Here is a 14,714-nt window from a genome sequence, read left to right as displayed (position 1 = left end):
TTGTGGAATACATTGTGGTGAGGATGATCTTCACTCTCAGCCCAAGAAATCCACAGGGCACTGTTCACTACTACTCCCAGCCACTACTTATGAACCTGCTCCCAGTCTCTCCCCTCCCCACTGCCTTCCAGGGGCTCCTCCCCAGTAGGACAGAGGAAGCAAAGGCGAAAGGGTGGCCAGAGGCTTTGCAGGGTGATGTTTATTTGCCAGGTTCAGCAGGCACACAGTTAACCCACCGACCTTCACACACCAGAGCAGACCCACAGGCATGCAGGGAGAAGGGCAGGACCACCAAGGAGTGCCAAGCAAGGGCGAGGACCAATGTGGCTGCCTGTCCAGGCTGTGATAGGGTCTGACAAAGGGCACCTGTCAGGAGCCTCCCTCAGGAAACTGGGGAGTTTAACTCTACTTCCTCATCCCAGCAACAGCAACTCAATGTGGCTCTGAGGCACCTGGGCCTCTGATAGAAGTGAGCTGTAGAAGTAGAGGGAGTTCCTCCTCATTTCATTGTTGAACTCAGCAGAAAATCTGCCCCTGTAAAGGGCAAACCCCCAAATCAGATTATGGGATATTGCCATGCAGCAAGCCCCCTAGGGTGGAGAGGACTTGTGGGCTGAGACTGTAGGGGGTGGGCATCTAAGAAGAACAAGGAGATATCAGCCCTACCTGTTTGGCCCAGGGTAAGGACCTAGTTAGGCTGAAACACTGGGTGCTGGGCTTGTACTCTGCCCTGCCAGGTCTCATTACCACATCCTAATTGTTCCTCCTTTCCCTTAGAGGCTCATGAGGCTCAAGGTACAGGGCAGCCCACTGCAGCACTCGGGAGGGCAGGAAATAACACAAATAACAGGGTCTTAGGAGGGACAAATATGGAAGCTTCTGCCTTCCTACTCATTCTCTCCACTCCTGAGGACCCTCACAGCTAGAGAGCAGTGTCCCTAGCCATGTGCCCAGTCTGGACTTAAACATACTGCCCTACCTTTCTGCATCCTCTATACCAGCCTGTATCCGCTCCTAGAGCAGCCCACACACCACAGGCACACACCTTCATGTGCAGGAGCCTAAGACCGCTGACAGGGCCTCGCTGGAGGACCAGCTCTCAGGGCAAGGCCGCCCAAGTTTAGGGCCTGGGAGAGTGTGGGACCTGCAGGGCCTGCCTAGGGGAATGGTGAGGCAAGAAGGGAAAGGGAAGGAGAGCAGGAGCCCCCTGAGTATCCCTAGAGCAGCATCCCACAAGGAACAGAAACTGGTGAAGCTAGCAAAAGACAGAAAAGCCACAAGGAATCCATGCAGGGGCTGGGGCCGGCCCTGCCACTGGCCTGCCCACCACTCACACACATACACACAGGAGACGAGACTGCTCTCCCGTGACCCCTAAGTATGCCCCACTGGGATGTGGGGGCATGGGGGAGCGAGGGCATCATGCCAGTGACTCTATGTACAGTGAGAAGCCCCTCATCCACTCTCCCACCCTCCTGCCCATCCCCCGCCCCCCCTCACCAGGCTGCCTACTCAGCTGGCCTCCTCCCTTTGAGACTCCTGGGCATAACCAGCAGCCTCTTCCCCTTTACTAGAGGGTGGAGCCTGGCCTGTGGTGCCCTCTGGGGCTGTGTTGTCCGGCTGGGCCATAGCCGGCTCAGGGGTGGCAGCTGCCTTGGTAGCCAGTGTGGCACTGCTTTGGATGGTGGGCACAGTGCTCTCTTCTGTGGCTGGTGTGGCTCTCCCATCAGTGGCTGGAGTAGCGCTCCTGTCAGTGGCTGGGGTGACACTCCCATCAGTGGCTGGAGTGATGCTTCCATCAGTGGCTGGGGTGACACTGCCATCAGTGGCTGGGGTGGCACTTCCATCTGTGGCTGGGGTGGCACTACGGTCTGCGGGGGCCACATTATCACTCTTTGCAGCATGAGCAGCATCACCCTCAGGGGCTGAGGTAGCTCCACTCGCAGCTGCAGCTGTGGCCCCACCTGCAGCCCCGGGGGTGGCAGTGTCTGTGGCTGAGGCCGACTGGGCTGCAGCCGTGCTGGACTGCTCTGGCGCCCGGAGCCGTTTCATGAGGGTAGTCACTCGGACAGCCTTCTGAAAAGAGCACAGTGGAGAAAGGCTAAGGGTGAAGCTTGCTGAATCCATTGCTTGGCAGTGACCAGACCAAACTCTTTCCATAGTACCCCCGGCCACCTCCATCCACCCCAGGGCCAAGTACCCAGCTGCTCAGCACTCCTACTTAAGGTAATCACAGTGGCTACACCCACACCTGATGGCCTGAGAAAAGCTTGTGTGTGGCTGCAGGGGTGTGATGCAGGCAAGAAACTGAGTGCCAGAAGGAATACTTGGGATAGAGCCAAGAAGGGAGCTATCCAAGCCTTACCTTCCACTTGGCCCTGGCAAAGTTCTTTTCAATCTGGGCACAGACACCATCCTTGATGTTCTTATCAGAAGCAGCATTGCCAGAAATCCTGGAAAGGGTGCAAGTGTGTCTGGATCTAAGAGAATGAGCCTTTGTGGAGACTCTGCCCAGCCCTTCCATGTGGCATCCAGGGACTACCACGCAGAGCCTCTGGGCTGGCCTGAGCTCTAGGTGCCTGCACCCCTTCTAGGCCTCAAAGATGTGGCTGCTAGGTGTGAGGGGGACCCTGGCCTCTCCCACCCTCCCCTGGGCCCTGCTCACCACTCATGGGAGATAGCCTCTTCTGCAGTGATCCGCTGGTCTTGCTCCACCTCCATCAGCCTTGTGACCAGGTCTTTGGCTGTGGACAAAACCAAGGAGGGGCTAGGCATGGGCACCCCATCTCAATGTCTAGAGGTGATGAATGGGCTGGGGGACAGAAGCAGAATACCACAGAGAAAGCTGAGAGCAGGACCCCCTCCCCACTCCCTTGCATTCTACCAAGTACTGGGCAGGCACCTCCTCACCTGCCTGCGAAATATCATCCCAATATGGAGAGTCAAACTCATAGTCACCAGCCAGGATCTTGCGGAAGAGATTCTTATCGTGGTTCTCATAATCATCTTCTTCCACCTCCTCATAGAAAGGTGGGTTGCCTGAAAGCCTGCATGGGGGAAGGGTCACACAGAAAGGCCACAGACACATGCCCCCACACCCTCTGACTGTAAGCCTGCTTGTCCATCTGTCCACTCACAGGATGTACATGATGACTCCAATGGCCCAGCAGTCCACAGGGCGTCCATATCGCTGCCGGCCTACCACCTCTGGGGCTACAAACACAGTGCCCATCTGCTGGTCAGTATCAGGCCTAGCCAGGTCCAGTACCATCCACACCAGCTTCCTGAGATGAGCACATTTTCCCCCTGCCCAGAGCAGCTCCCTGAAGGCTGCCCCCCATTCTCCCCCTGCCCTGCCCCACCCCCTGCTTGCCCAGATACTCGGGGGTCCCACAGGGCTCCTTGATGAGGCCATTTTCTAGCTTAGCCAGATGGAAGTCACTGATGACAATCTTAGAGTTCTTCAGCCGGTTGTAGTAAACCAGGTTCTCCAGCTGTGGTGTGAGAATAGCATGTGGGTGAGCAGAAGACACCATGAGGACCTCGGAGGCTAGACCAAGGCCCCGAGGTTCTGCCCACCCCAGCACCAGCCCAGTTGCCAACTGGCCCCTTTGACTCTGGCTCTGACCTCACCTTGAGATTCCTGTGCACGATCTTGAGTGAGTGCAAATAGGCCACGGCCTCCAGGACCTGCCGTACCACGTTGCTCGTGTCTCGCTCCGAGTAGTAGCCCTGGTCCAGGATCCAGTCAAACACCTCCCTCCCCGTGGCCCTGAGGGACACCAGCCCCTGAGCCTGGTGTGGGCAGAATTGGGGGTAGGGCAGGAGCACTTGGGTGAGCTGCCTGCGCCAGGCAGCTGGCTGAGCAAGGCACAGGGACCTGGGACGCCAAGGGTCCAGAAAGGGGGTTTCCTTAGCTGCAGAGGGTGGGAGAGGTGAAAGCCCTGGGCGCTGGGGAATCTTGGGACCCCAGACCCACACTCACAGCTCCAGGAAGATAAAGTACTCCTTGCGGGTCACAAACACATCCACCAGTTGTAGGATGTTGGGATGCTTCACCCTGGCAACAGGGAGGGGAGCCAGTAGTTAAGCCTAAATGAACCCCTGGGAGAGGCTGTAGTTGCCACAGTGGCCACAGCAGACTAATTGGCCAGAGGCTGGGACTGCCTGAGGCCACTTGCCCTCTAAGCTCTTCCCTGCTGCCTCCCACCCTGCCCCAATCCCAGGCCTCAAACTCACATCTTGAGGATGCCTATCTCGTTCTTGGCAGCTTTCCGCACCTTGCGGCCATCCCGCTTCTGGAACTTCTTGCAGGTGTGCAGCTTGCCTGTTGTCTTGTCCTTGGCCCGGAAGATTTCACAGAACTCCTCACTGCGGCCGACAGGCACCCACTCAGGCCTGGTCTTAGTGTCAGCTGCACTCCACTCCCACTTCCCTAGCCCTTGCCCACCAGCCCACCCAGCCCTGCCTGACAGGCCTGGCACTCACGTCTTGATGACCTGTCCCAAATCATATCTGTCAGTCACCTCCGATGGCTGGTTATAGTTCTTCTTGTCGCCCAGAGTCACACACCCAAACGGCATTGCCGGGCTCTAACCTGCGGGCACGATGGGGTCTGGCTTAGCTGTACCACTCTCCACTTCCCCACAACATAGGGGCTGCTTTTGGGAGACCCTAATCTGGCTCAGGCCAAGCTAGGGGCAGAGACCATACCAGGAGGGGCTAGAGGATAGGCAGGCTCAGATCCTACCCCTGCTTTTCTGGCTAGACATCCAGCTACTCAGCTTGGCTGCCTGAACTACAACAGCCTACATAAGAAAAATGTATTAAACCGATATATAAGGGAATAGTTTTGTATTCTATACACTCAAAAAAAAAAGGCTTATCAAACAGTTTATTTAAATTTCAGCTATTTTACAGATGAAGGGGGCTATAACCACCCACCCACCTGCTAATCATCTCTGAAGGTCTAGAGCTAACAAGTGTTAGCGGATATATGAGGAACATCAGCACTGCTAGCAGAGGGCAACCTCCCCTTTGTAAAGCAGTTTGGTAAAACCACTAAAGTCAAACAAACATACCCTAGGAACCAGTAGTTGCACTCCTAACTCCTAAATACGTGCCTACAAAAGTGCACATATTCGTGCATCAGGACAGCCATACAATGCTCAGAGTGGCCATATACATAATCACCAAAAATTGAAAACAGACCAAATACCACCACCAACAGGATGTAATGTGGTAGAGTCACACAATGGAATATTATACAGCAATGGAAGCAAAGGACTACAGCTATACCAACCACCTGGTGACTCTTACACAGTGTTAAATGCAAAAAGACACAAAAGAATACATATAGTATGAGTCTATCAATAGAGAGTTCAAACAGGCAGAACAAACCCATACTGGGGATACAAACACAGCAGTAGAGCTATAAAGAAAAGCTAGGAAATAAGCAGAGTCAGATAATGGTCCCTTCTAAGAGAAAAGTAGGGGTTATGATTGAATCAGGACACATGGGGGGATTCTGGAAGACCTATTTCTTTTCTTTTCTTTTCTTTTCTTTCTTGCTTTCTTTTTTTAGAGACAGGTCTCACTATGTTGCCCAGGCTGGAGTGCAGTGGCTATTCATGGGCGCAAGCCCACTACTTACCAGCACAGGAGTTTTGACCTGCTTCGTTTCTGATCTTGGTTGCTTCACCCCTCCTTTAGGCAACCTGATGGTCTCCAGCTCCCAGAAAGTCACTATACTAATGCCAAACCTAGTGTAGACACCCAACTGGCATAGCACACTACAGCCCAGAGCTCCTGAACTCAAACGATCCTCCTACTGCAGCTGGGATTACCGGCACCAGCACCACACCCGGCTGTTCTGTCACCCAGGCTGGAATGCAGTGGCACGATCACAGCTTACTGCAGCCTCAACCTCCTGGGCTCAAGCAATCCTCCCACCTCAGCCTCCTGAGTAGCTAGGACCGGACCCCAGGTGTGCACCACCACAACTGGCTAATTTTTAAAATTTTTTTGTAGAGACAGGATTTCATTATGTTGCCCAGGCTGTTCTCAAACTCTTGGGCTCAAGCAATCCTCCTGCCTCAGCTTCCCAAAGTGCTGGGATTACAGGCGTGAGCCACCACACCTGGCTTGGGTAAATTTTTTAAAGTTTACATACTGATATACACTCACAAACTCTTTTCTGGAAGAACGCTGAAGGAAACAAGAGTTCTCTCCTGGGCAAAGAATTGGATGTCAAAAGGGCAGACATATCTTCTGTTTATTAATTTTCTGTGTGAATTTTTACAATTTTACTTTAATGACTTTGATGAATTTAGTAAATACTGCACTCAGGCACAGTGCTTGAGTGATTCCTCAGAGGGATAATCTGGGTGGAGGGGCAAGGTAAAGCTTTGGAGGCAGCATTAGGACTCAGAAGGGAAGGATTTGCCAGGAGGTATGTAGGTATACTGGTCAGGAAGAGCAAAACAAGCCTGCTCCTGGTCCCAGCTTTCAGCTCTGCATATGCATTCATGTCCACTGGGGCCCACAGGGGACCTTGGCTGTCATGTCCAGGTGTGAGGCCCCCAAACAGAACAGATACAGCTGGCTCAGTGAGCTCTAGGAACTCTTTCCACCTGGGGCACGGTGTCCCATAGGTCTGCAATCCTGCCAATTACAGCCCAATCCTCATCTGTGGTGGTGGGTGGGCTGACTCCAGTGTCGAAAGGAAAAGGCACTCATAGCCCATGCTCAGAGGTGGGGGTGGGAGGTTAGTGACTAGACCTTCACAGATCTGACGCCAGGGTGTGCCTCCATAATGCCTGGTCAGTGTGACACGGACTACAGCAAGCTCTGCACTGAGGCTGCACTGAAATTGCTCTGCCTCTGCTGACTATGCATGTTTTCCCTCCATGCCAATTAGCACTTGCTGTGTGCAGGGCCTGAGCTAGGGCCTGGGGGTACCTAGATGTTCCCTGACCTGAAGGCACTCACAGCCTCAAGGTAGTGGAGAAGGGAGGAGGCAGCTTTGCAAGATGAACTCTGCCAGGCAAAGTCAAAGACCAGGACCCAAACAAAGCCCCATGGCCAACCCTGGCTGCTACTTGCTTCCTCCCAGGCAGAAGCCAGCCACTAGGCTGTGATTCCCAGGAGTCACAGCCCTGGAAATTCTCCCTCAGATTTGCCTTCAGCATTAGGGAACAAACTCTATAATTCCTTAATCTGGGTTTCTTGGGCTCGGGGAATACAAATGCTTTTTTTTTTTTTTTTTTTTTTTTTTTTTTGACACAGAGTCTTGCTCTGTGGCCCAGGCTGGAGTGCAGTGGCACGATCTCAGCTCACTGCAAGCTCCGCCTCCTGGGTTCATGCCATTCTCCTGCCTCAGCCTCCCAAGTAGCTGGAACTACAGGCGCCTGCCACCACCCCAGCTAATTTTTTGTATTTTTAGTAGAGACGGGGTTTCACCACGTTAGCCAGGATGGTCTTGATCTCCTGACATCGTGATCCACCCGCCTCAGCCTCCCAAAGTGCTGGGACTACAGGTGTGAGCCACGGTGCCCAGCCACAAATGCATTTCATCAGCGTCATTCCAGACAGGGTTTAAGCCGTCTTGTGAGGCACAGCAGAGGCAAAGGAGAGGCTTTGAAGATCGTCACTGACTGCATGTCTGCCACCATGGCCACAACCCTGCATCTCCTCCACTAGGGAGAAGCATGTGGCCAGAATCTCATCCTCACAGCTGAGAGCAAAAGCATAGCCAGTTACCATTGCCGGCCACACATTTTCATACAACATCTGCGGGAGGGGGCCTGCAACAGTCCTCTCAGTCTAAGGGCCATGTACTGGGCAGGAGGGTGGTACCTTAGACTGCAGTCTCCCAAGAGGGCTGGAAGGGACCTGTGCCCCAGCTCTGTTGTTTTGCTTACACCATTCCCTCTGGCAAGAGTGCCCTTCCCCCAAAAGCCTCCCGTCAGATTCCTATTTGTCACGGCAGAGTTATTTATAACACTAAAAAAAATTCAGCAACTACCTAAATGTCCAACAACAGGTGACTCGCCAGCTCAACTGTGTCCACTCAATGGTAGGAAGTGTGGGCACTGACAAGAGCTCTGCCCACCTTGGCTTTCCTGTGGAGCAGCTGCCACATGAGCAAGGTGCTGAGAGCAGAACTGAATCTCTTCTTTCATTGTGATTGCTGACATTATAAGGTGGTTTGTGCAACACATTGTCCAAAACAATCCTGATGCTCCAAGGCCAGACTCAAATGGTCCTTTTCTGAGATACCTTCCACAACCTCCATGCCCCACCCCCCACCCCACTCCAACAGCTCCCGGCTCTACCAGTGTGGCGTGGGCGGGAGGTTTTGTGCATGCCTGTCCCTGATCCTGGCCCCAGCTTTCAGTTCTGCATGTGCATTCATGCCCACTGGGGCCCAGGGCTGGTCATGGGGGTCTATCTCTACCACAGAAAGCTGGGCCTCCACCCCATAATGTCAGCCTGGAGCCATGTCCTGCAGCCTCAAGGCTGAGATGGGAACAGATCTGTCTCCCCTGCCCCCTACTATGGCTGCCCAAATTTCAGCCAGTCACTCCTCCTCCTCCTCCTCCTCCTCCTCCTCCTCCACCTCCTCCTCACCAGTCTAACTATACTGGCTTGGGGACCCGGACTTGGCCCCAGGGCAAAGAGAGGAGAAACAGGGGCCTGGCTTTCAATTAGCACCCTGGTTCCCTCTGCCCACCCCCACTCCACCATCTGCTATCCACTGTTGCTCCCTGGGAGGCTTCTTGTGTGTGCACCAAGCCCTGGGCACCTGCTTGCAACAAAGGAGACCTGAGAGGGACAGTCAAGGGACAGCTCTCAGAAAGGGAGGAGGCCAGGTGGAAGGGGTTTGCATTTCTCACCCCCATGGCCCAGACCCAACACCCAACAATGGAGAGCTCTCCTCTCAGCAACACAGGACCTGAGCTCTTCCTCAGGTACACTTAGGCCATGGAAGGGCACGGGAGCCCCACAACAGTCATTTCCCTAGAGACATGGCTCCCTCCACTCTCTGCAGAGGAACTGAACAGTATGCACTGCGGGCTGGCCAAAGGGAGCTTGTGGGGCGTGCAGGCCCTGGTGCTGCCATTGCCCTCCAGCTGGGTCTCAGGGAGCCTGAGAGCCAAGCACTCCCCAGTTACGGCCTGCTCCCAGGGCCCGACCACTCGGCTCAGGGAATTGAGCCTCCAGCAATCCTGAGGGGTCCTCTGTTGCTGCTCTGGTGACAAATGGTCCCCCAAGGACTCTACTGCATCTTTAGGTAAGTCTGACCCAGGGAAAGCCCAAACAAAACAAAGGCCAAGAGGTCCAGAGGCCCCACATTGGGGTCCTGTCCCCTCCTCCACTGAGATCATCCTGGTTCAGGCCCTACCTGTCATAGACACAAACAGAGTTTCCTGCTACCTTGGTCCCCTGCCACGTGGGACTCCAGAGTTTGCAGTAAATCTAGGGAGGCCAGGAGAGGCCTAAGAGGCCTCCAGCTGCCTCCCAACAACTGTAGGCAGCACCTCCCAATTTAGTGGTAGCTGTGAACACCAGCCTGCAGGCACCCCCCTCCTCTCTGCTGCTCTACTCTCTCAAGGACTGGGACTGGGTTTCCTGCTGCAATGAACATGCTGAAGCCCAAGCCCTGCCTAACTCACAGCTGAGGTGTCACCCACAGGAATAGGGGAGCTGAAGACCTCACTCAAGGTCTATTAGGAACAAGGGCCAAGCTTCTAGACCACCATCCAATTGCTTCAGGGGACTGGTCAAGGGGCTGCCCTGACTGAGCCTCAGGCTCCAGCTAAATCATGGTAGAAGTTCCTACAGCTGAATTTTGCCCATCTAATGAAGGAGTATTGTGGGGAGGTCTCTCCAATCCTGGGGGTGGGCATGCAGTCCAGTGCTACGTCCTGAAAGTTTGGCTGTCAACATGCAGGCAAAGCCAAAGGTCAGCTGTCTCCTCCCAAGCACTTGGGGTCCAAATCTCTGAACCCCTGAAGGAGAATCCACTGGAGGCTCTGCTTCCCTGTGGGTGGAGGAGGGGAAATGCAGAGGAAGGCACTAGAGTAAAGGGTTGCTATGGTGATGGAAGTTTTAAAACAAGGGGAGGGGGAGGGGAGATGTGTTGGTTAGGTCCCTTCTTCAAGAATTTCCTGAGACTTTAGCCTGGCTCCTTCTTCAAGGTTCTGTGACCCAGGTCCCCATCAATAAAGAAGAGGTGGGGAGATTGAGAGAATCTAGAAAAAAGAGAATGGGGCAGAGACACAGACAAAGACAGAACCTGTGATGGAAGAGGAGCAAGGAGATGACAAAGTAAAAGGGACACAGGCACAAAGGGCAGGAAAGGGGAGGTGGACTGGAGTTCTGAAGGGGGCGGATGCGTGCCCAGCAGAGCCCTAAGGCCTCCATGGCGATGTGCTCTAAATCCCTGGGCCAGGAGCTATCCATGGTACCTGGACCTTGGCGCTTGCACCCTCCTGTATCCCCCAAACATACACTGAACTTGGCGTAGGAGGCACAGCCAAAAGGAGGCCAGCTCCTTGGAGCATCTTGGTGGGGAAGAGGCCAGCTGCTACAGCCCCCCAGTCAGGACAGTTCCCAGCCCATCTCTCTGCCATCACGGCAGCTTAGGTAAAGCAGGTCCAACATGTTGAAGGCAGACGCACAGGGGGATGGAAATGAGGCTTGGATGCCTGGTTGCTTCCCTTTATAGTCCCTCTTCTCAGTTGGCCCAGCTGTACCTAGACCCTCCCAGCCAACCCCTCCCCCATCTGCTATCCTCTCCAGGCTTTGGGTCCCCAGAGCCCCTCTCACAGCTCCTCTTAATCCCCTCTCACCACCCCCAACAGCCGATCCTGCCATGAGTGCCAGAAACGGCACCACAAGCAACCCAGAAACAGAATAACTGCACAGCCCTTCCCCGCCCCATGCCTCAGTTTCCCCAAATAGAAACCATGGAATCTGGCCTTTTCCCAGAGCAGAGGACGGCTTGCTTGCCACTGCTTGCTTGCCTGTGAATGGTGGCCAGGGCATGGGGCTGGAGAGTAAGGCCATCAGAGATATGTGAACAGCCAGTCTAGGAGGGACACCTGAAGGGTGCGCACCAAATGCTGTATTAGAAAAGGGAGACCCTTGCCCCACCCTGGAAACCAACCTGACCCTGAGGGGAGTGGAGACACCAGTTTCCCAGTTGAGGAAACTGAGGCTCAGAAGTCGCTGGAGCTGCCAGGAATCAACTCTGAGGGTGGGGGAGGGCACCAGGTCTCTGAAGGTAGTCCTGGGGGCTCAAAGCCTGGACTTGGGGGTAAGGGGAGTACAGCACAGGGACTAGACTACTGCAGACTCTGAGCTTTTAGTGTGGGACAGAGGGCCCTGATCCTTAGGAAGGAACCTGGTGGAGCAGGCTCTGCCTGGGAGGTGCGGACAAAAGCAATTTGGCAGAGCTATGCGGGGAGGGGGCTGGGGCTCAAGAGCCCAGGGTCTCTGCCAGACAGTACAAGCTGGGGAAGGCAGAAGCTCACGCTGTCACTATCCCAGCCACCTCCTGCCAGGGGCCCTGCTCCCCACCGTGGTGCCACCCTGACCCCCTTCCCAAGTGCTGCTGGCTCGCCCCCGCTGGCACAGCAACACACATGCGGAAAGCACACGTGTGAGCACCAAGCCCCGCACCTCCCAGCAGGAACATGTGCGCCCCCACCCCCACCGTGCACGTGGGTCCATGCACTGGACCCCCGGCTAGCCCCCAGGTGAAGGCTTAGAAGCTGAATTTTGGCTGGGGGGCTGCTGGTCCCCAGGGGCTTGGAGCTTCCTCCCCCACTCCGCGGCAGCCCCGCCCAGCCCCCTCCGGGTTGTCGCCCATAAAGAACTCTCCGTTGTCATGGAAATTAGTGACTGCTAAGCGGGAGGGAAGGGGCCCGGGGACAGTTGGGAGGGGCTGGAGGCGGCTCTGGGAACGGGGAGGGACGGCTCAGCTCTCGGCCCCTATCCTCACGGGGGACCACGAATCTTCGAGGGTTAATCTTTTCATAATTCCGAGCCGCAGAGGCTTCCCCCCAGGACCCCAAGCCGTCCAAGGTAATGGGGAACTTTAGCCCGACCCCGCACTCCGTCCCCCAAATCGGCAAAGCCCGCGCGCTCTGACCCCGCCAGGACCTCGAGCCCTCGCTGCGCCCCCGCGCACTCTGCATCCCGAACCTCGAGCCAGGGAACCAATCCCCCAAGGCCCCACAACGTGAGTTCGGGAAGCGCCCCCAGCCCGGCCCGCTCCGCACCTGCAGCGCCGGTTGGTCACAGGGAGGAAGCGATCGCGGGCTCAGCGGGGCGCCGAGGTCTCCGGGGACGGCGGGTAGAATCCGCTCCGAGCACGCGGGGCAGACGCGGCCCCAGATGCAGCCGCTTCGGCTAGCGAACCTCCAGCATCGCCAGCCGCTTGCCGGCACCGGATTCGCACCCCGGGCCGGGGGCGGGCTGGGGGCGGGGCCTCCCAACCGGCCCCGCCCCGACCCTGGCGGAGCCTTAAGGGCAGAATCCCACTGAAAAGGAGGCGCGCGCGGGATGGCAGCGGTGCTGGTGAGCACTGGCCTGCTTAGCCCTGGCCAAGGTTCTCAACGGCTCCCTTAGGCCCTCAGCCTAGGGTCGGAGGGGGCCTCCAATGCCCAATGTAAGGGGTGGGGAGTGGAGAGTTGGGGGAAAGCCTGAGTCCTGAAGCTGCATAGGATCGCTTGCCAGCCATTAGTCTCTAGGGAACCGGGGCTTTGCCCAGCTCCCCGAACCCGACCCAAAAGGCAGGACCAACTTAGAAAAACCAGATGGACAGTCGGGCTAGGGCAGGCTCCCCTATAGACTGGCATCCCCTAGCTAGGAGCAGTTAATACACAGAGGTGTCTGTTTGCAGGTAGTCAGTGTGAAAACAGTGAGTGCCCTAGACTCTGGAAGCAAAATCTCCTATCCCACCCCACCCCCAACTCCTGCAAGGCCAGTCTTTCCCAATCATAAGTCCCAGCAAGGGTGACTGGCACAGTCAGCCCCGTCCTGTGTGGCACCAAATTTCCCAAACTATAAAAGTCACCTGTGACATGGTGTGGCCTCTGCTTTCTTTTCAGTCTAATCACTCTCAAACACTTCATGACTAGCATCACTCTAGGTGGCCTGGCCTGGGATATGGGGACACAGGAGAACTGTGGCACCAAGGTATCTCACCTGGCCTGGGCGTTAATCAGAGGGAGGAGGCTCAGAACCACCAGGAGGAAGCTTTGAAGGAAGTCCTTGGCCATTTCTCTGTCCCTTGTCAGTGAGGCTCACGGACCCAAAGCCTTACCCACACCCCTCACAAGCCCTCAGGACCATCCTAAGGCCAGTATCTGAAAGCCAGACTCAGGCCTCTCAGTGTCTGGAGCTGGGCTTTATCCCACCCCACTCCTCCCAGCAAGCCTCCTGACCCTGCTGTGGGAGAGGGAGTTGGGGTCATCCCCAAACCCTCAGCCATCTTGAGGCTCCCCTGCATGGCCACCCATGGCCTATGACAGGAGGGACTGTCCAAGTCCAGAAGCTGGGGCTGGGGCTCAGACTGGAAGGCTAGCTTAGGAAATGACCACCTTAAACAAGGTTCCTCAAAATTTTCCTCCAGAGGGGGTACTGAGCCCTTCACATTCCTCCCTGGCTTGGGGTTACCTCCTCTGGGCCAGGCTGGTGCCACTTCTGGGGTCCCTGGGTTCTGAGTGGTCTCGGGTTATGGGATCCACCCCACCACTGGGTAGGAATCTCCTGGCAGGCTGGGTATCTGCAAGGCAGAACCCGTTTCTCGTATCAGTATGCTCGGTTGATGTCTGCAGAGTGAATGAATGGCCTGGCACTGAGTCCTTCCTGCCATCTGCCCACTATTCTTGAAACAATGGGTCTCTGAGTTTTATGGTGTAGCCAAGCTGTGGCTTGCTGACCCCACACATGCCACACACATGTTTTCTGTCTTTCCTGAGGGTCATGGCTATCCAGGCATGGGGTCAAGGAGAAGCTGGAATGGGGATGTTTAGGCAGGGGAAGGGGTGGCTTCTTAGCGCCCTGTCTGCTGCTGGCAGTACTCCACCTCTTCTTGGTCCTAAGCACGCTCTGTGCATGTGGGTGAGAGCACGTGGCAGGGTGTGTGTGCACACGTGTACGTGTGTGTATGCTGTCTTTTGCCGAGGGAGATGCAACAGTATAGTGTATGCAATGGTGCCCAGGGGCACGTGTGTCTGCATTCTTTGTGCACCCAGGCATGCTTGCTGGCACGTGTGTGTGGATTCTAGCTGATTCCTGGAGTTGTCAGTCCCTTTCCTGCCTGACACAAGTCTCAGGATTGTGGAGACTGAATCAGGCTTTGAGAGCCGGACATGGGAAGGGGGCTGGACGATGTCCAGGGGCGGGCAGGGTCTGTGCTGATCCTACATCATTGGCTCTTTTCAGGCTCCCCACCAGAGCAGCCCCTTGATCTCTGGTGTATGTGAAGATAGACAAGTCTTTGCCATTTGTGGAGGGCAATCTGAAGACAAGAACCCAAGGCTAGGATTGAGCCATGGCTTATCCCTCAGCCCCCAGACAGGAAGGCACAGGCAGGGTAGGACCGGCTTCAATGTTTTGGCTTCACCTCCAGCTGCCTTTCAGGCAGGAGATAGTAACACCAGCTCAATGCCATCCTCTTAGCTCTTCCAGGGCAGGGA

At 55.6% G+C, this 14,714-nt stretch overlaps 1 protein-coding gene across 6 annotated transcripts; it reads right to left on the bottom strand.

Annotated features, from left to right (window-relative positions):
- Window positions 1–181: 181 nt before the first annotated feature.
- On the bottom strand, window positions 182–12,488 carry CAMKV (CaM kinase like vesicle associated). 6 transcript variants are annotated; one of them, XM_023231367.2, is made up of 12 exons: window positions 12,291–12,439; window positions 4,489–4,597; window positions 4,240–4,371; window positions 3,986–4,060; window positions 3,634–3,772; window positions 3,374–3,494; window positions 3,138–3,213; window positions 2,911–3,047; window positions 2,666–2,744; window positions 2,366–2,453; window positions 1,965–2,076; window positions 185–1,871 (listed from the first exon to the last, which is right to left on the bottom strand). In XM_023231367.2, exons 2-12 carry the CDS (start codon window positions 4,581–4,583, stop codon window positions 1,513–1,515), a joined length of 1,413 nt encoding a protein of 470 aa, XP_023087135.1. In that variant the 5' UTR covers window positions 4,584–4,597; window positions 12,291–12,439; the 3' UTR covers window positions 185–1,512. The 6 variants fall into 6 exon arrangements, with proteins under 6 accessions (XP_023087133.1, XP_023087134.1, XP_023087135.1 ...); XM_023231368.1 differs by having other exon boundaries at window positions 1,456–1,871; window positions 4,281–4,371; window positions 12,291–12,436; XM_023231369.1 differs by having other exon boundaries at window positions 1,489–1,871; window positions 3,634–3,643; window positions 12,291–12,442.
- Window positions 12,489–14,714: the final 2,226 nt, after the last annotated feature.

The sequence above is a fragment of the Piliocolobus tephrosceles genome, chromosome 2, assembly GCF_002776525.5.
Source record: "Piliocolobus tephrosceles isolate RC106 chromosome 2, ASM277652v3, whole genome shotgun sequence".
In the NCBI taxonomy this organism is placed as follows: Eukaryota; Metazoa; Chordata; class Mammalia; order Primates; family Cercopithecidae; genus Piliocolobus; species Piliocolobus tephrosceles.
This window is presented reverse-complemented; position numbering and strand designations above follow the sequence as displayed.